The 19336-nt window shown below is 33.1% G+C and overlaps 2 protein-coding genes and 2 pseudogenes across 3 annotated transcripts in view; 1 reads left to right on the top strand and 3 right to left on the bottom strand.

Annotated features, from left to right (window-relative positions):
- Positions 1-19336, bottom strand: part of LOC111276437 (uncharacterized) — an 83832-nt gene that overhangs the window by 34442 nt on the left and 30054 nt on the right. The window lies entirely within an intron of this gene.
- LOC111275659 (mitogen-activated protein kinase kinase kinase 18 pseudogene) lies at positions 1748-3422 on the top strand (annotated as a pseudogene). The gene has a single exon (XR_016333710.1). The product of XR_016333710.1 is annotated as a mitogen-activated protein kinase kinase kinase 18 pseudogene (transcript).
- LOC111275660 (uncharacterized) lies at positions 3565-5883 on the bottom strand. The gene is made up of 2 exons (XM_022861134.2): positions 5538-5883; positions 3565-4900 (listed from the first exon to the last, which is right to left on the bottom strand). Exons 1-2 carry the CDS (start codon positions 5818-5820, stop codon positions 4731-4733), a joined length of 453 nt encoding a protein of 150 aa, XP_022716869.2. The 5' UTR covers positions 5821-5883; the 3' UTR covers positions 3565-4730.
- Positions 6221-8539, bottom strand: LOC111276125 (putative F-box protein At4g22030 pseudogene; annotated as a pseudogene).

Raw genomic sequence — 19336 nt, 5'->3', positions numbered from 1 at the left:
TTTCACAGTTTGGAATTTGCTTGAACATCACTCAAATGTTTGATCCAAATCGAAAATTTTCCATACATCTGATTTACAGTCATCAAGTTCTGACTCAAACCCAACTTTCCACCCATGGAAAAACAGTTGGTGAATCTTTTTTAACTTTAATTTTTGTTGATGTTGGTTGCAACCTCTTTTGCTGGCTTATTTACTTTTGCTTTGATTCCTCCAATCAATAGGCCAACTCTTCAATTTCATGGCGCCATTGGAGCAGCTAAGGACACGTTTTTGGGCCAAAAAGGTTTTGTTTATTTCACATTGCAAAGTATGGGTGTGGAACGAGTATCTCCACAGCCTCCAAATCAGTACATTCAATTATTTCTTGTACCTGAAGGCTTACAAGTTTTAGGCAATAACTTAATGGACTTAAAAAAAGAGTTGACAGTTTGACACAACGGTAAGATTACTTCAAATATCTTTAAATAATCCTAAAATATATAATATTCAACTCTTACTTTCGATAATAATAACAAAAAAACTTGCATATTCTTTTCATCTCAAATATTTATTATGTATTGATTTTAATAAATTTTAAAAAAATTGACTTTAATTTATTTAATATTAAAATTTAAAATTCTTTTATAAAATTAAAATTTCATGATTTTTAATATTAAAAAATAAAAAAATTATAAAAGATAATTTTTAAATATAAAAAAGTAAGAATTTTAAATGTTAAAAAGCAATAAGATATAATTTTGAGATATAAAAAAATGGACAAAAAAATAATTCAGAGAGAGTACGTTTTTCAAATTTCATTATTTTTACTTTTTAATGTGAAAACTTTTGCATTGAATTCTCTTTACAATTTAATATAATTATTTTTTCGACTAAAAGTTTACAAATTTAACATCCGAGCATTTAATTTAATAGAATTTAAAATCTTTCTTTTTTTTTTTTTCAAAATATTTATAAATCTAATGTTCTTTACAATGTAAGATTTTTATATCGACAAGTAAAATAAAAACCAAATAGCTTACTTTTAAATATCACCCTTGAAGTGAAGGGTCAAATGCTCAAATTACTATAAATCCCTAAACTTTTTTAATGGTGGTGAAGCATGGATGCATGAACGAGATAAGCTTTGAATAATTTAACAATAATTTAAAACAGCATCTTTCACATCATTTTAATAACTTTTCTAAACTCTAAATCAATTAACAGTTTACTAAGTTACTTAACAAGCACAAATGACATAGACATTTATAAATTATGATTCATGCATGTATTCACATTCAAGTCTATCCAATTAATTTGTATTCACATTAGATCTATTAATTTATATTATATTTCTTTTATATTAAATATATATAAAATATTAAAATTATCGTATGATAATTTTACCAACACGTTAAACATAACAAATAATGATATTTGTTAAATTTATATAAAATTTTTATTAAAATTTTAAATTATTATTTTTATATTTATTATATTATATAATTATATCGTATTTAAAATTATTAAGTTTAATAAAATCTCTTTTGCAAATTAAGCTAAACAAAAATAAAAATCCAACTCAGGTTCACACTTTAACAGTTTAACTGTTGACTAATCGCCTTTGCGCCGCAAAAATCAAAACCGTAATTAAGGATTAATTAACCAATAATATGTGATTAACACTGCAATCTCGGCACGTGCTAATGTGTCGTCATGTGAACGGCTTTATTACAAGCTTAAGCAACCGCCGTCCATAGGCGGTCAGAGCTGTCAAACAAAGGCGTTCACATCTTGCCACCTGGTACATTCTAGCTCTATGAACTCAAAGGAAAAAAAAAACCCAAGTCTGACAAAGTAAGAAACAGAATTTTGTCATCAAGAATCTTTCCCCAGTTTGTTGCATATGCTTTGGATTTAGTCGCCAAAACCAAAGGTACCCCCAAAGTTTATATATATTTACACGTTTTCTTGCATGCCGTAGCATCAATATTAGCCCCAACATTTTTTTTTTCTCTTTGTTTCTTGGTGTGCCTCTAATGGAGTGGATTAGAGGACCTGCCATAGGCCGTGGCGCCACCGCCACCGTTTCACTAGCCACCGCAATCCCTTCGGGGGAGGTTTTCGCCGTTAAGTCCACCGAGTTATGTCACTCTATGTTCTTACAAAGGGAGAATTATTTGTTGTCCAAATTAAGCTGTCCTCGTATAGTTAAGTACATAGGCTATGATGTTACAAAAGAAACATGTAACCAGCCTATGTACAATCTCTGCATGGAGTATGTTCCCGGTGGCACGCTTTTCGAGGAAATTCAAAGGGTTGGAGGAAGATTGGATGAAGGGAAAGTTCGATTATATAGTCAGCAGATTTTACAAGGTTTGGATTATCTTCATGTTAATGGGGTGGTACATTGTGACATCAAGAGCCAAAATATTTTGATAGGTAAAGAAGGTGCAAAGATTGCTGATCTTGGTTGCGCTAAATTGATGGGAAAAGTTGGTGATAATCAAGATTTTGACACGTCAGCATTTTCCGGTACACCGGCTTTCATGGCACCAGAGGTGGCACGTGGGGAGGAACAGGGCTTTGAAGCTGATATATGGGCTCTTGGATGTACAATTATAGAGATGAGTACTGGGAATTCGCCATGGCCGGAGCTGAATGATCCAGTGTCAGCTCTTTATAAGATTGGATTTTCAGGTGAAGTACCTGAGATTCCAAAGTGTTTATCTGAGAAAGGAAAGGATTTTCTTGGCAAGTGTTTGAGGAGAGATGCAAAGGAGAGATGGACAGCTAAAGAATTGCTTCAACATCCATTTTTGGAAGAATCAGATACCCTTTTGAAGGAAGTAAAGGACTCTACCATGAATTCTCCAAATTCCGTCTTGGATCAAGGTTTCTGGGATTCACTCGATGTGGTGGAAACTCCTAAGAATTTGATTCCTAAAGAGCTTTCCTTGAATTCTCCGACTGACAGGATCAAGAAATTGCTTCAAGGCACTGATCTGTCACCAGCTTCCAATTGGAGTAGGAGTGAAGATTGGATCACAGTTAGAAGCAGTGGCATTGAAGAAAAAAAGGAATGTTCTGATGACAGCAATGTTACAGTAGAAGATGAATTTTCATTTACAACTCCATCATTCCTGGATTCTTTTGAAGAAGAACTTGAAATTGAAAGGTTCATCTTAGATGATGATTTCTTCTTAGAAAATCCTACAGAAAATATTATTACTTTTAGCAGTATTTTGGCATTTGACAGTGTAACAGATGATATTTTTGTATTAGACAATCTCAATTTTGAGACAGTAAATGAAAATTCTTGTTCTATTCCAATCCCATCTGTCATCTTTGATTCATTTTCCTATTTTCCATGTTAATTTCTCCAAATTTTCCTTTTTCTGGCAGAAATGACCGGCCGGCGATCAACTTCTTTGTTGCAGTTTTGAAAAGTATGAGTTTTGAACAAAGTCATCAACTGAATCATCAGCCTCTATTCTCGATGTTCACACTTGTTTGTGTGAACAGAGGAGACTTAAAGGCTTGGGTAGATAAGATAACAAAGAAGTCAACTTTGTCTTCTCTTTACCTTTGTGGGTTGGGTATGAGTCATAATTGATCTTAGCATATTCCCTTCCCAGGCAAATGCATATGCCTACCTCCCTCACCAATTACAAGAATCATATGGCAGTTCATTATTGCTGTACTTTGCCAAATTAGAAACCTTATTTTCTGCATAAAATAAGGATTTATAAGTATATAAAACAAATGTCCAATTAGTGAGGATTATGTTTTTGGACATTCAATCTTTATATCCATGTCCGTCCGATTTGTGTCATACACGAGTATTTGGTGGAAAATTAAAAAGTCCAAAGTCCAAAACATTGCACCTAGTTTTCCCTTGATCTTGATTAATTGCATCAGTCTCTTACAGAAAAGCTGATGATAGTGAAGCATTGGGTGCTTGAGGGAGACCGGAATGGGGGGTTGACTCCATTATTTTATTGTGTCGGGCAATGACTTTTAAGTTGTAACAAAGCCGAGTTATCAGGAAGGTCAACTCTTCTCAGGCTTACGTGATGACAGTCGAAACTTCCCATGTGAAAAGAAAGAAGAGGCTTTTAGGTGCAAAAAGTTGGAGAGACCAACAAGGTTTCGGTTTGCCAATTCTTGTTTGAGTCAACTGATGGAGAAATGAAGACTCAGCGTTAGCCATTTACAATGTCATCATTTCTTCTTTGGTAGGTGATGAATTACTTGAAAAGACAAGGTATTATTACCCTTTCACATTCAGAAAAAAAGCATTGTTTGATAATAATAATAATGAGTAATAGAACCATGGAAAAGCCTGCTAACATAATCCAGGCTGTGAAAGTTGAAAATTTCTCATCTTTGAAACCATCAGCTGAAGGGTTTGGGTCCATTGCAGACCAGTTTTCCAGTCTCAGGGTAAAACTCATTCAAATTCTGAGAATTAATGAATCGAAAATGAAAAATAAATTTCGATTCATGATTTGTTAGATAGACCAAAGTTAGCAGGATCATCAGACAACAGTAATAAACTGTGTGTAGCCATATAATTTAAGCAATTACAATTGCAGCAGTTCATAACATATGACCATGTCTTAGACATGTTCATATTTCTGCTTTTCAAAGTAACCCAAGCCTAAAGATTAGGCTACCAGAAGCAAGAGAGTATCATAGGGGACACTAATTTTTCAGGCATCTTTATGCCTCTAGGTTTAAACATCAATTGTTCATCTTGAAGCTGTTGCCCTCTTTGGGTGTTCTTTAAGATCATGATGCTTTAAATCTGGCTTTAGTTTCATTTCTTCAGCTGTCTCCGATATTCTCCTCGTTGTCGGATAAAGCTCTTTGATACAGTAGTGTAATCTATATGCAACCAGTGCAAGGAATAGAGCAAACCCTGAAATATGTTATATAATCCTTTAATATCAAAGTTAGAAGACGTTAAAGGGCAATTGGGGCTATTTTTCAAAAATTAAACCTTTGAGCTGATAGTTCCAGACTCTAAAATCAATGGTAGATCAATTGTGTCCGCTGACTATTTTCATTGCATGTAAGATCGAATGCTGCAATTGGCTAATTCCATGAAGCAATTCAGATTAGCTAGTAAAGAGCCCTTTCAGACAATAATTATTTCCCAATTCCAAGTCTAATTTCAGCTTACTTTTACCGTAATTGGAAGCCATGTACATGTTTTCTACACAACCTATTGAAATTAAGTACTGATTGTTGGCTAGCATTTTAAATTTGTGTTAGATTTTGCAGTTCTAAGCTATACTAAGATTTTTTTTTGAAGTACCTATATTTTAAAAATATTCTATGGATATGATACAAAGATCGAATCTATATATATAAATTTAGAAAAAAAAATTAAATATATCCATGTTCCAAGCATACCCATTACCCGATACTCATCTCTGAGTCTGAGTAATAAAGATTCCAAGTATCAAAACTTTCATAAACTTGTTATACATAGTTAAAAACTCAAAGTTCAGACATCTTAGGAAAATTAAATTAAGTTGATGATTTTGAGTTACCCATTAGGGATGCTTCCAAAATTCGATTTGCCATAAGAACTTCATCAGTTGGATTGAGAACACCCCCTTCCAATGACCGTTTTTGGATCTCCATTACATTGTACGAGATAGAGATAAACACAACAAACAAAGTTCCTGCAACAGTCTTTGAAATCACTGGGCCTTTCCCTTCCTTCATCTTGTCCATTACCTTGATCACCAGGTTCCTTAGAGGAGACCTGAATAGAAGTACCAAAACAAGAGCCATTTCAGCAGAAACAAGTGTAAACAAGAGACGAATCATCTCAATGAACTATTCAAGAAACTAGAGCAAATGGTTTATGAGAAAATTATATACAATTTATGGGGTGAAAATAGAGTAAAAAACCCAGGTATGCCACAGAAAATGTTAACAACATGTTGAAATTTTGGTATCTGCTTCAAAACTTCAGTTGCCGGTTCAATTAAAGAATCATACTTTCCATAAGTATAGGAAGGATAGAATATTGTCTTTGCTAATAGGAAGGGACATAACACGTATTAACAAGATGAAATAGAATAACTTGCAGGCTCAGTTTTCAAGCATCAGCACTTTCTGTAATATTTTTTCCACAATTCCAATATAAAAAAAATTGGCTCTATAAATAAAGAAGATGTGTTTCTCTCTTTGTTGTCAGGATTCAAATACATTAGGAGGTTGAGTAAAGTTCAAATGCCCTTTGCTTTGCCGCTTAATAAAAAAATTTGAGAAGATTTGGACCGATCCTTTTCTTTTCTCATGACAAAACTTGGGCTGAAACTGGCTTAGTTTGAATAATTTAAGTCTGATAAATGCTCTCTATGGGCTTGGGCATAGTCCATCTCTCCTAATCCTTACGTCCCTTGTCCTAACTCATAAAGGAAACTAGGGCTTTTATGAAATCCACAGTCCATTTCTGCCTAAAGAAACTAGAGCTGCTAAAAGAAGTCCACTAGATCCAGGTCTTTACTGAAAAGGAGACTAATGTATTGATAGCGTCTAAATGGGGTAGGGGATGGGAATAGACCATCTCTGCCAAAGCCTTTTCCAAAACTTGGGTTTCTAAGAAATCCACAAGCAGCTCATTACTCAGAAGCCTTTCCCTTCTTTGAAGGGAACTTGGGCTGGTACCAAATCACCAAAGCTCATCAGTCAATTATAAAATACTCAAGGAGATGAAGAGAACCAAAATTGTCAGGTTTATTCACACTATTTCAGAAGGAAAGAAGTCCTCAATCCTAATGTTACTATATAAGACTATAAATAGAATTGATCTCCATAATTAATTACAATTTCAGTTGATTATATTAATAGTCTTTCATTAGTTATTACCATCATTTGTTTGGCTGCATATAAGACTATTCACTACATTTTGTTTAATTACATTTTGAAAACTTGTACAATCAAATCTGTAAAATGAACATGAAATGAGCAGGTTGATCAGAGAATTCAGTCTTCAATTCCCAGCCGTACAATATCCAATGAATATCAAATATAAGAATCAAAAGAGCTTGCTATCAAACTCTTCTCCATCCTCTTCCTTCATTGAAGAATGAGGATGGGATGCATCATCTGCTAGGTCTCTGAGCTCCGACAAACTTCTTCCAAGCTGAAGAGCTACTTTCACTTCAAATAATTCCCCATTTTCCCTCTCATCTGCTTCTCCTTCTTCCAGGGTTGATTCTATGGTTTCTCCCATGAACCTCAAGAATCCAGCGGAGTTCCTATGCATTTCAAACACCATCCCTATCTGCCCACCATGCTCCAAACTGTTAGCGACAACGGCCATAGCTCCAAAAACTACACTGAGAATTACAGCAAATGAGCCATAGAAAGATGATCCCATCAAGGCAGAACCAACTGCAGCTATGCCAGTGAACAAGGGGCCAGATATGGCTAGAATTTTATTGATTTTCAAGACTAGTTTACTTAGTCTCATGTATTCTTCAGTGTCTCTTCTCTTCAAAACCCCAACAATTTCTTTCATTTCTTCTTCAAGATTCTCATTCCACCCGTTTTTTTCAACTTTCCTGACAAGCTTTTCCCGTTGAGTACTCTTCTCTTCTGGCCACCACACAGCTGGTTGTACAAGTGATGGAAACTTATCAAGCATGGTTCCAAGTAAGGGAAGTGGATAAGCTTCATCCAATGCCAAGACTTTCTCCATTGCAGCTTTCACATCATCTGAATCTGGGTTTCCAAGAGCAATGTTTGTCTTTGTCTCCTCGTGAAGCTTCTTAAACAATCTTGAAGCATTTCTTTGTTCTTCAGCTAGCTGAGAAGGCTGTATCTTATTCATCACCAGCAAAACCCCGGTTGCTGCCATGTAAAGCAAACTGGAAGATAGCTTCAGAGCCATAAAGGATGCTCCACCTCCATTGACAGCTGCAATTCCAGCCATTATTGCAGCTGTGGTTGTCATTCCATTGACAGAATTCAATAGAAGCCTGTTCCAGTTATCACGCTGTGCTCCAATATTCTTGTGCATTTCAACTCTATCTGCGACAATATCCATTATAGCACACATATGTTGCAACACCATTGAATTGGAGATTTCTTCCTTGTTTGTGCCGTTATTTTCAAGTTTAGGCTTAATTTCTATCAGGGGATTGGTTGTTTTGAAGGTTATCAACCCTTTTCTTTGGTTAAACTCATCATTGATAAGGAGCTTTGGAACTGAAACATTTGGGTTATACAGAGTGGCTCTGGTTTTTCTAAAGGAAGCTGAGGAAGAACAGTAAGAGAAAAATGGTGCAGAAATTTGAAGAATAGCCGTGGTCACTTTCCTTGGGATTCAAAGGCTTTTTGAAGTTAAACGAGTGAGAATCAGATGCATTTATGGACAATAATTGAAGGGTAGTGAGTTATTTATATCATTTACTTCATGGATTTTCCACAGTAACTGGTCCGTGGTTTCAGTTTCAACATGATGGAATTTGACTTTCCATGTGGCTATTGAGGTGTAGAACGGGTTAAAGACTTCACTTAATGGGTCACTTGACATTTTCCTTGCTAAAGAAAGGTGTGAACTAACGTGATCTCATTGACATTCTCTTGAAGCTCTTTTTTTTTCTGGCTGAATCAGATCATTTTACGTTATTTTCCATCTCTATTTATTTTTTTATGAAATTTGTATAGAAGTATGTAAATAATTATAATTTATAAAATTTATAAAATAGATAAATAATGACATAAAAACACTGATCATTTTATTTTAAAAATAGATGTATTTGACATCAAACTATAACACTAAACAACTTTTTTTTAAATGATAATTATAAAAATACGTATTTACATTAAAAAAGCGCTTTCAAAAAAATATTTGAAAAAAAAAAGAATATTGGAGGGCGTTGAAAGCTTTTTCATTAGTGAAATCTCGTTTTAATCCAAATTCTTTCCACAAAGTGGAAATGCCAATGCTTTCCAAAAAGCACAGCACTTTAATATTGGTAAAGAGGAATTTGGTAAATGGAAGGGCAATAATCTTTCGGTGGAGAATGAACTTGGGGAGATTATTAGGGAATGTTTATTCCTCACGATATGATTCGAAGTGTTGGAATAATGGTATTAAATTAGGATTTCATGATTGTGATTAAATCCCATCAAAATTTTATAATAATTCCATGATATCAAAACTTGAAACAAGCTCCTAAAAACCATTGAAAAAAACCATTATTTAGGCCTCTTCAAACCGTTGCTTCCACCATTTTTCCTCAATGTTACGAATTGATCACAAAATAGTCGAGAAAAAAGTGCCAAATAAAAAAATCTTGGGCCAAAATTTTGATTTTTGACCATCCATGGGTAAATCTTGATTTCTTTCTGTATATAGCTAATGCATGATTTTTTTTTCTTTTACATTTTGCATGGTCATGATCAAACAGGCAAGTCAGTTCTACCCTCTGAAACTCAAACTTGTGATGTGGAGAGCCGCACCAAACTTGAGATAATTTTATCTTACAAAAATAATTTTATAAGTTTGAGATTAAATTTTTACTTATATATTATAATTAATCTACAAAATTTTCGATATGAGATTAGAGTGTTATAAACTCCTCTCATTAAATTTTGACGTCTTCATCAAACTTAATACAAAATATATAGGTCTATCAAATCACACTAAATATTGGATAAATCCAACATAAAGTATACAAAGATTACAGGATTACATCAGATGTTAAAATTTTAAAAGTGGTTCTCACCATGTAATATTTATCTTCCGTAAATTTTTAGAGGTGGCTTTCATGATGTAACACTTAATTCTCGTTTGATTGATGATGACTTTCATATTATTTGTGAAAATTTACACGTAACTTACGAGATATTATTCACTTTGATATGAAGATTTTATGATTTTATCTCATAAAAGATATCTTATAATTTAAAATTAAATCTTTATTTATAAATCATAATTGATCCATAAAATTTTTCGATACAAGATAGGGGTTTTACATTTGCCCTTGAAGGAAACTAGGATTTGTCAGTTTAAGATTGAAACATGGGGAATCGATGCGTTTTGACATGAAAACGAGAATGAAAAATTACTAACCACCCTGTAGACACTTCATTTTGTCCGGAGTTCTTTATCAATTGAGACCAATCCAGGTTCGATTGTAGGGATTTTTATTTCAGATTTTTATTTCGTATTTATCATTTTTTAATTTTTATTTTTATGGTCTGTTTATTGTATTTTTTTTTCTTTTCTCCATTATCTAATTAATTAATTAAAAAAAAGAGAGAAAAAACCTGAAAGATAGAGATTAGGCTTGGTGATTATAATGATTTTTATCTAGATGCTAATTTAACTTTGGATGCTAATCAAAATTGAACCGAAACTCTATCAACATGATTTTATAAATCATCGTGATTCACAGCAATGAAGAGGAACAAGGGATCAGGGATCAGGGAAAATCAGGGACAAAAACACAGAAGAAAATATGTCCAATTTCTAGAGTGATTCCTAGAAAACTCGTTCCCAACAATCCAATTTGTCAGCCTTTTTGAGCAGCGGGCATAGACCAAAACCCAAACAGTTGAACCATCAACTCCTAACTCAGTTCTGCCGATGGCGTCCCTCGCGTGCTTCTCCAACCTCTCTCTGCTCCTCCGTGCTGCCAAGACATCACCCTCTCTTCATCTCTCCTCAAACTTGATTACTAAATTCACACACAAATTAGTGACTACTGCTTCTTCTTCTCATTCCTCATCTTCAAAAACGGTGGAAGTTGCAGTTACACATGCCACTGCATAGGCGACGGACGCTGTACTGGTGGACCAAGAGGAGAAGAGTCAGGTGTTGAGAGTTAGTGTGATATGTGGAGGCCCATCGATGGAGCGTGGGATTTCTTTGAACTCTGCTCGCTCAGTACTTGATCACATACAGGGAGAGGATTTGCATGTGAGCTGCTATTATATTGACTCTCATCTTATTGCCTATGTAATATCCTCTGCTCAGGTATATTCCAATACTCCTTCAGACTTTGATTTTAAGCTCGAAAGCCTTGCCCAAGGTTTCCAGTCTTTGTCCAAATTTGCTGAGCATCTGGCTGCCTCAATGGACATAGTTTTCCCAGTTATACATGGTCGTTTTGGTGAAGAGGGTGGCATTCAGGAGTTATTGGAAAAAAATAATGTTTCATTTATTGGCACAGGATCTAAGGAGTGTCGTCAAGCATTTGACAAGTATGATGCCTCCCTGGGCCTTAGCAAGCATGGGTTGTAACAGTACCTAGTTTCTTACTGCAGGAAAGTGAAGTGAATGAATCTGAATTATCAAAATGGTTTGCACGCAACCAGTTGGACTTAAACTCAGGGAAAGTTGTGGTCAAACCAACAAGAGCAGGGTCAAGCATTGGTGTCACAGTTGCATATGGAGTTACTGATTCACTTAAAAAGGCCAAAGAAATTATTTCTCGGGGAATTGATAGAGTCCTTGTTGGATTATTTCTTTAAGGAGGAAGTGAATTTTCAGCCATTGTTCTTGACGTGGGTCATGGTTTTGATTGCCAAACTGTTGTGCTACTGCCAACTGAGGTGGACCTTCAATTTCATGGCAATGGTGATGTAAGGGAAAAAGATGCAATTTTCAATTAATGAAGAAAGTATCTTCCCACATAATAGGTTAAGAAGGGACCAGGATCCCTGCGTTTTCTAACGAACGACCAGATTTGAGCGTCAGCCCGTTTCTGACCCATGCTTGACCAGCTTACCCGTCAATCTTTGGAGCCGAGCCACCAAGCCACATCTTTCGAGTTGTTCTTAGTGCCTGAAGTCGAGTCGCACCGAATCCCTTGAGTCGAGCCGTTCATTTTTTTTTTTGTATTTTATTTATTTGTTTGTTTTGTAATTTATTTTTAGTAGTATTTTTTGCATGTTTTAATTTAATAAAAATAAAATAAATAATAAAAATTTTCAAAAAAAAATTTTTGAAGAAAAGTTGAAAGTATAACTTTCCTTGAAAGTAAAATTTCTAAAAATATTTCCAATTTCTAAAAAATATTTTAAAGAAAAATTTGAAAGTACTAATTTTTCTTAAAAATAAAATTTCTGAAAAAAAATATTTTAGGAGAAAAGTTGAAAGTACAAATTTTCTTTAAAAATAAAATTCTCAAAAAGGAAAAACATTTTAAGGAAAAGTTGAAATTATCAGTTTTCTTTAAAAATAAAAAGAAAACATTAAAATGCTTTAAGAAAAAGTTAAAAGTATCAATTTTTCTTGTATAAAAGCATGAGTTTTTTTCTGATAAAACACAAAAAAGACCTATATTAAAATCATCCATTTTTTCTTTTGTCCTTTTAAAAATTTTTTAATTAAATGGTCCGACGATGGAGCATTTGCAAGTGAAACAATAGTTTTCTTGTATACTTTTGAGGTGAAAATTTTTTTTTAATTTTCTACCAAAAGTATTAGAGTCAATTAAGAATAGTTTTTAATAATTAATTATTTGGTAATTTTTAAGGCTTATTGGATAACACGAAATCGAGCTAGTACCATCATTCGATAGGCGTTGTGAGGGTGCTATAACCTTCTCCACATGTAATCGAACTCCTGAACCCTATTCTAGTTTGTAGACTCGAGCCTATTCTTTTAGGAACCCTTAGTCAAGCTTAATAGCTCCTTAAAAGGATAGATTCCTTAGGTGACCAATCGTACCTAAACAAAAAAGATTTGTGATGACTTATAAAGTCAATGTCTAGCGATAGATCCCCAGATCTATATGTTATGACAGTTTGGTGACTCCACTGGAAAACAGTTGAGAGTCAGGCAAACAAATAAATTTGTGTTATCCAAAAAGCCTAATAAAATTGAATTCGTTGTAAGGATTTGTTTTTCTTTTCCATTCATTTTATTTATGTTGCAAACTATGTCATTCATATGCATATGCATAACATGAGCTCTATACTCAGTTTCATCCTTTTAAGAGGGAGTAAAATACCTATACTTTCGTGAGATTTTAATGCCTCCGCAGTGACTAGCGAAATACTCTCACTTAAATTGAACATTTTTCGCTTGCAACCTGTAATGGGTGAGGATTGGGATGCCTTACTAGTCTGTGACGAACAATGATGTAAGGAGTAATTTGAGACCCTTTAGACTTTAGCTTTGAATCACATATAGTGAATCTTAGAAATGCCTAAACCTAAGATAGAGCTCTCCCTATCCAATGATAGATATACCTCAAAACTAGGACACAAGAAGGAATAAGTTATGTTGATCTAACTGTTTTGATTGTTTGACTTTGTGTATTTGCATTCATGTCATGCATCATTTTTATTGTCATATGTAACATTGTGCATCTGCATCATTTTCATATTAGATTTCATCCATAAAAATGTACATTTCATTTGTGCATCAACATATCATGCATAAAGCATAGCATGACATTTCTAATCATAATTGTGGTACTAAAAGTTCAAGGATAGCTCCACAAAGTAACTTCACCCACCAATATAATACAAGAGCTCGAGCTAGACTAATGGAAGAAAAAAATTTCAGTCATCTCAAGATGATAGAAAAAGCTCAAGAAAAGCTAAAAGGAGAGTTCAATAGGATTTTGAAAGCTTTGAACAAGTTAAATAAGGGAAAGAGTGTAGAGGAGAATACCAGCCAACAAGACCATCCCTCACAAGAAGATGATGACCTATTGTACCCTTCTGATTTGGGCCACATCAAGCCCAACCCGTACAAGGCCCACTACCATAGCAGTTTTTCTATCCTGTAAGGTACACATACCCTAGATGCCATCAACTTCAAATTCAAGGCAATGTTAAAGTTATGTAAATCTTGTCTTTACTGAAAAGACAATAAAACCAATACTAGTCCCTAATTTAGATGATCCAAAAGAAAAAAAAAAAGCTAAGGCCTAAAGATAATAAGACTTTAGAAGCCTCAAAAGTTGAACAGAAGATGAACTTGTTAGAGGAGAGGTTACGAGCCATAGAAGGCATTGATTTTTATGGTTTAGTGGATGCTGTTAGGCTCTATTTGGTCCCGGATGTTGTTATTCTTTCAAAGTTTAAAATGCTAGAATTTGAGAAATACGATGGTACAAATATTTGAAGACTCACATTACCATGTATTATCAAAAAATGATTGCCCATGCTAATAATGATAAGCTATTAATACTTGTATTCCAAGACGGTTTCACGGGTTCTGTTACTAGGTGATATATCTAGTTGGATAGGACTTGCATTCATTCTTGGAATGATATGGCCCATGCTTTCATTAGTCAGTACTAGCATATTATAGACTTGGCCTCTGATCGCTTGTCTTTGCAGAATATGAAAAAAAGTGATTGAATCATTCAAAGAATATACCCAAAAATGAAAGGACATAGCCTCTCAAATGCAACCTCTATTAACTGAGAAAAAGATCATGATATTGTTTGTCAGCACTCTAAAATCTCTCTATTATGAAAAGATGATAGAAAATACCATAAAAAATTTTGCTGACATGGTGATCTCAGGTGAAATCATTGAGAATGCTATTAAAAATGACAAGTTGAAAAAAAAAAAAACCAAAAAGCTACAAAAAAAGAAAGAGACTGAAGCTCAAGCCGTAAGCCTTGATAGACAGTTCAAGGGATATCAACCTTATCCACAAGGTTACGCCCCCATACTATCTTACTGTGAAAAATATCTCACATTACCCTTACCAACCATATCCACAACCAGCTTACTTACCAACTTACCAATCAACCTTTCAAATACCTGTATATGATTTTAGTCATATCATTACAATAGTTTCAAAGCCTAACAACCAAGCGAGTGGTTCAAAGATATCTCGGGATAATCAAGAAAGGGCACATGTTAACCCTATCCCAATGACTTACACTGAGTTATTCCCAGAACTGGTCAAGAATAACTTGGTATCTCTAGTTATTCTATGTACCAAGTTATTCTATAATCATTAAAGCCGCCCTATCCAAAATGGTATGATGTTAATGCGACGTGTGATTATCATAATGAGAACGTGAGTCATTTTATTGAAACTTGCCTTGCTTTTAAATATAAAGTGTAAAGTTTGATCCAAAAAGGCTTAATGAGTTTCGATGAATCAGGGGGTAAGATGTCAATAAAAGTCCTTCACTTAATTGCATAGGGGCATGATTTTAGATAAGAATGTCAAAGCTGGTTGGAAGCTATGTGTCATTTTAGGATTTCTTTTAAAGTAATGTTAGGATTTTTTTTATGTAATAGGATTTCATTTGTTATCATTTTAATAAAGGGCAAGGATAATGCATTTCATTATATTTTCTCTTTCATTCAATCACTGTTCCATTCTTTGTCACCTTTCATAACTTTTCATTCTCATTTTTGAACTCCAAACGATGAATGTTTAGATAATGATGCTAACAATAATTTTGAGATTTAATTTTGAGAACTCATTCACCTTGATCTAATGAGATCATTTAAGCAAAAGAAGCTAGCTACTAGCAGATATGGAATAGATATATCTTAGAAATGTGTAAAAATTTATAAGCTTATTTTTGTTCAATAGATGAAATTCAAGGAAAACATTCACATTTGAAATGAAAAATGACCATATTTCTTTTACCATTCAAAAAATCATTCATTGTTACCCCTTTGAGCCTATTATAATTTTTTTTCTAAAAAATCCTAACCAAGGATCACCCTCTATACTGTGGGGCTTTTTAAAAAAAAGTAAAAAAAAAATCGTAAAAGGTCTTAAAGATAGAAAGAAAGGAAAGAAAAAAAAGTAAAAAAAAAAAAAAATGAATGCCATACATGATTTGAGGCAAAATAAGAGGAATCTTTTTGTGAAGAATGAGATCGATGAAAAAAGAAAAAGTAGTGAAATGATGTAAAGTGGGGCAAAATGCCAAGTTGCATCAAATAATGAATGATCCTTTGGTTTTAAACCCTTTAAACACATATTTTGAGCCTATTTTATCCATTTCTTTCATGACCCCTCACCATGGCCTATATTACAACTTTGAAAAGTTCATTTGGATTAAGTGTGAATGCTCGAATTGAATGATCATATATTGGGCAAAAGCATGCTTATGATGGAATAATGGAATCATGTTATATTAAGATTAATGTGTGAGAGATATCAATAGTGGATGAAAGATGATGAAAAAGGAAAAAATGGATGAAAAAATGAAAATAAGAGAAAAATAAAAAAATAAAAAAATAAGAGAAAAAAAAGATGAAAAGAAAAAAGAAAACTCAAATTAAAACCGAAAGGGCAATTTGGGTAGACAAATATCTGAGCTAAAAATTGGATGAACAATTCAAATATATGAAAGATCAAGGCATCTAAAGATTTTTCAAAGCTGGGGCAAAGTTTGATGAGCTCAAAATGATTTTGACAGTCAATGAAATGAGTTTTTGAAAAAGAAACCTATATTAATGTTCATAATTGTTTGAATATTCATTGTTTGGATATACCACTCATCCCAATGATATGCATCCAACTTGTTTCTTTCTTCATTTATTTTTGTACCAAACTCATCTTCACTGATTACTTTTCTCCCAATTCACCAAGTGCTATTTTATTCTCATATCTCCAGAATGAATCAAGAAAATGTATGATTGCATTATCTTTGTCATGAATTAAAATGGTGATGAATGAATGATAATGTGCATAAAAGATTCGTGCATAAAAGATTCGTGCATTCTTTTGAAAGAAATCCAAGATGATAAGGCAAAAATGATGAAGAGATTGCGAAAACTTGAGAAAATGACACATGAGATGGCCAAATGATGAACATGGGGATAAATTGCTTAACAAAATGAATAGAGGGTAAAAATCTAAAAAGATTATGTGATCAAGAGATGAATATGGTGATACCTGATGAGGATCAATGGGTGAAATTTATTTTGGAATGATTAGTGTTGAGAAACTTATGAATGGTGAATGAGTAACGAACATAATATGGAATTTCTAGTGCTGAAAAGCCTATGAATTATGATTAGGTGGTATGAAGCAATGGACAAAACTAATTTTGGAATTGTTAGTACTGAGAAGCCTGTGAATGGTAACCTAACGATGAAAGATAAAAACTTGTTTTGAAATTGTTAATGCTGAAAAACCTGTGAATGATGATCAAGTGATGAAAATGATGAGGATCAGTTGACGAAACTCGTTCTAAAATACTGAGAAGCTAAAATAAAAAATTACAAAATGGTGGGATCTTGAGAACCGTGGTACCACATTTTGATTAGGATTTCATGACATGGATATCTACATTACATGCATTGCATTTGCATTATTGTTTAGAGAATATTTGAAACTTTGGTTTGGCTATGCATATGCATTATGCAGTAAATATTTGAATCATGGTTGAGAATATGACATTGTGAGAATCTAGATTGTTGCATTTGCATCATTAAGAAAGCATTTGCACAATTGATAATGACATTCAGTACATACAAAATTTTGACTTTGGTAAAAGTTTAAAGCTTATTTGGAAAAGTGATTTTGAGTATTTTGATAAAGTTTTGAGTCTTAAATGAGAATCTTTAAGACATTTTCAAATGAGAATATTTGAGTCTTAAATAAAAATCTTTAAAACGTTTTCAAATGAGAAGTTTTGAGTCTTAAATGAAAATCTTTAAGACTTTTTTAAATGAGAATCTTTGAGTCTTAAAGGAGAATCTTTAATACATTTTCAAATTAGAATCTTTAAGTCTTAAATGAGAATCTTTAAGATGTTTCCAAATGAGAATTTTTGAGTTTTAAATGAGAATCTTTTAGACATTTTCAAATGAGAATCTTTAAACCTTAAATGAGAATCTTTAAGACTTTTTCAAATGAAAATCTTTGAGTCTTAAATGAGAATCTTTAAGACGTTTCCAAATGAGAATCTTTGAATCTTCAAATAAAAATCTTTGAGTGTTAAATGAGAATCTTTGAGGTGTGAAACCCAAAATTTGTTGAATGTGAATCTTTGAATTCATATGAGAATTTTTGAATTTCAAATGAGAATCTTTGAAGTGTGAAACTCAAAATTTGTCGAATGTGAATCTTTAAATTCAAATGAGAATATTTGAATTTCAAATGAGAATATTTGAATTTCAAATGAGAATCTTTGAGATATAAAATCCTAAAGTTTGCTAAGATGTGAATCTTTGAACTAGAATGAGAAGCTTTGAGCTTTTCGATGTGAATCTCCAAGTTCAAACAAAAAAGCTTAAACTTTTGGATGTGAATCTCCAAAATTCAAATGAGAATCTTTAAATGTTGGATGCGAGTCTTGTAATTTGTAAATGCGAATCTTGAGATCTTGCAAATTTGAATCCTTATGAAACTGAATTTTAAGAATCAAATTTCAATGAACCCTTGCGAAGCTAAAAGGTTTTTGCGAATCTGAACCTTTGATTTTCGAACTCAAATTATGAATCTTTGAGTGTCCATTACAAATTTTATCAAATCTGATCTACGATTCCTCTGGACATGATTGTCGATGAGTAATTTATTTTTTCAAAAGTTGTGAGCCTTTAATTAGAAGAGCTTTGTTTATTTTTTTCGTTGAGCTTCTGATTAGAGAATTTTTTTTTTTCAAAGTCGTTGAGCCTCTCTTTAGAAGAGCCTTTTATTTTTCTAAGTTGTTGAACCTTTGCTTAAGGGAGTCTTTATCTTTTCAAAAGTTGTCAGCCTCTGCTTAGATGAGCCATTATTATTTTTTTTTCCAAAAGTTGTTAGCCTCTACATATGGGAGTTTTGTGCCATTTAGCAAGTTTTAGTGTCTGATAAAAAAATTAAAAAAAACAAAAAAAAAATGTCAAGCTGATTATCTAGATATGAGGGATGTCTACGTCTTTGCACGATTTTTGTTGTACAGAAACTGTGCAAAGAGGGACAACTGTAGACACCTCATTTTGTCCGGGGTTTTTTGTCAATTAAAACCAATCTAAGTTCGATTGTAGGGATTTTTATTCATTTTTATTTCATATTTTTATTTCGTATTTATCATTTTTTTTATTTTTTTTTATGGTTTATTTATTGTATTTTTTTCTTTTCTCCATTATCTGATTAATTAATTAAAAAAAGAGAGAGAGAAAAGCTAAAAGATCGAGATTAAGCTTGATGATTGTGATGATTTCTATTTAGATGCTAATCAGAATTGAATTGAAATTTTATCAATATGATTTTATAAATCATTGTGATTCACAGCAACGAAGAGAAACAAAGGATCAGAGGAAATCAGGGACAAAAACACAGAAGAAAATATATCCAATTTCTAGAATGATTCCTAGAAAACTCGTTCCCAGCAATCCAATTTGTCAGCCTTTTGAGCAACGGGCATAGACCAAAACCCAAACAGTTCAACCA

Source organism: Durio zibethinus, chromosome 25 (genome assembly GCF_047325235.1).
Source record: "Durio zibethinus cultivar Kanyao isolate XHJ-2024 chromosome 25, ASM4732523v1, whole genome shotgun sequence".
Classification (NCBI taxonomy): Eukaryota; Viridiplantae; Streptophyta; class Magnoliopsida; order Malvales; family Malvaceae; genus Durio; species Durio zibethinus.
The sequence above is the reverse complement of the archived record's forward strand: the minus strand, read 5'-3'. Positions and strand labels throughout refer to the sequence as shown.

What these genes read in the sequence shown, in the direction of transcription:
- LOC111275660 (XM_022861134.2), bottom strand. Translation starts at nt 5,820, where the DNA reads ATGATTCGTCTCTTGTTTACACTTGTTTCTGCTGAAATGGCTCTTGTT. An exon ending in TTTGGAAGCATCCCTAATGG is followed by an intron (nt 4,901 to 5,537) that starts GTAACTCAAAAT and finishes AACATATTTCAG; the next exon opens with GGTTTGCTCTATTCCTTGCA.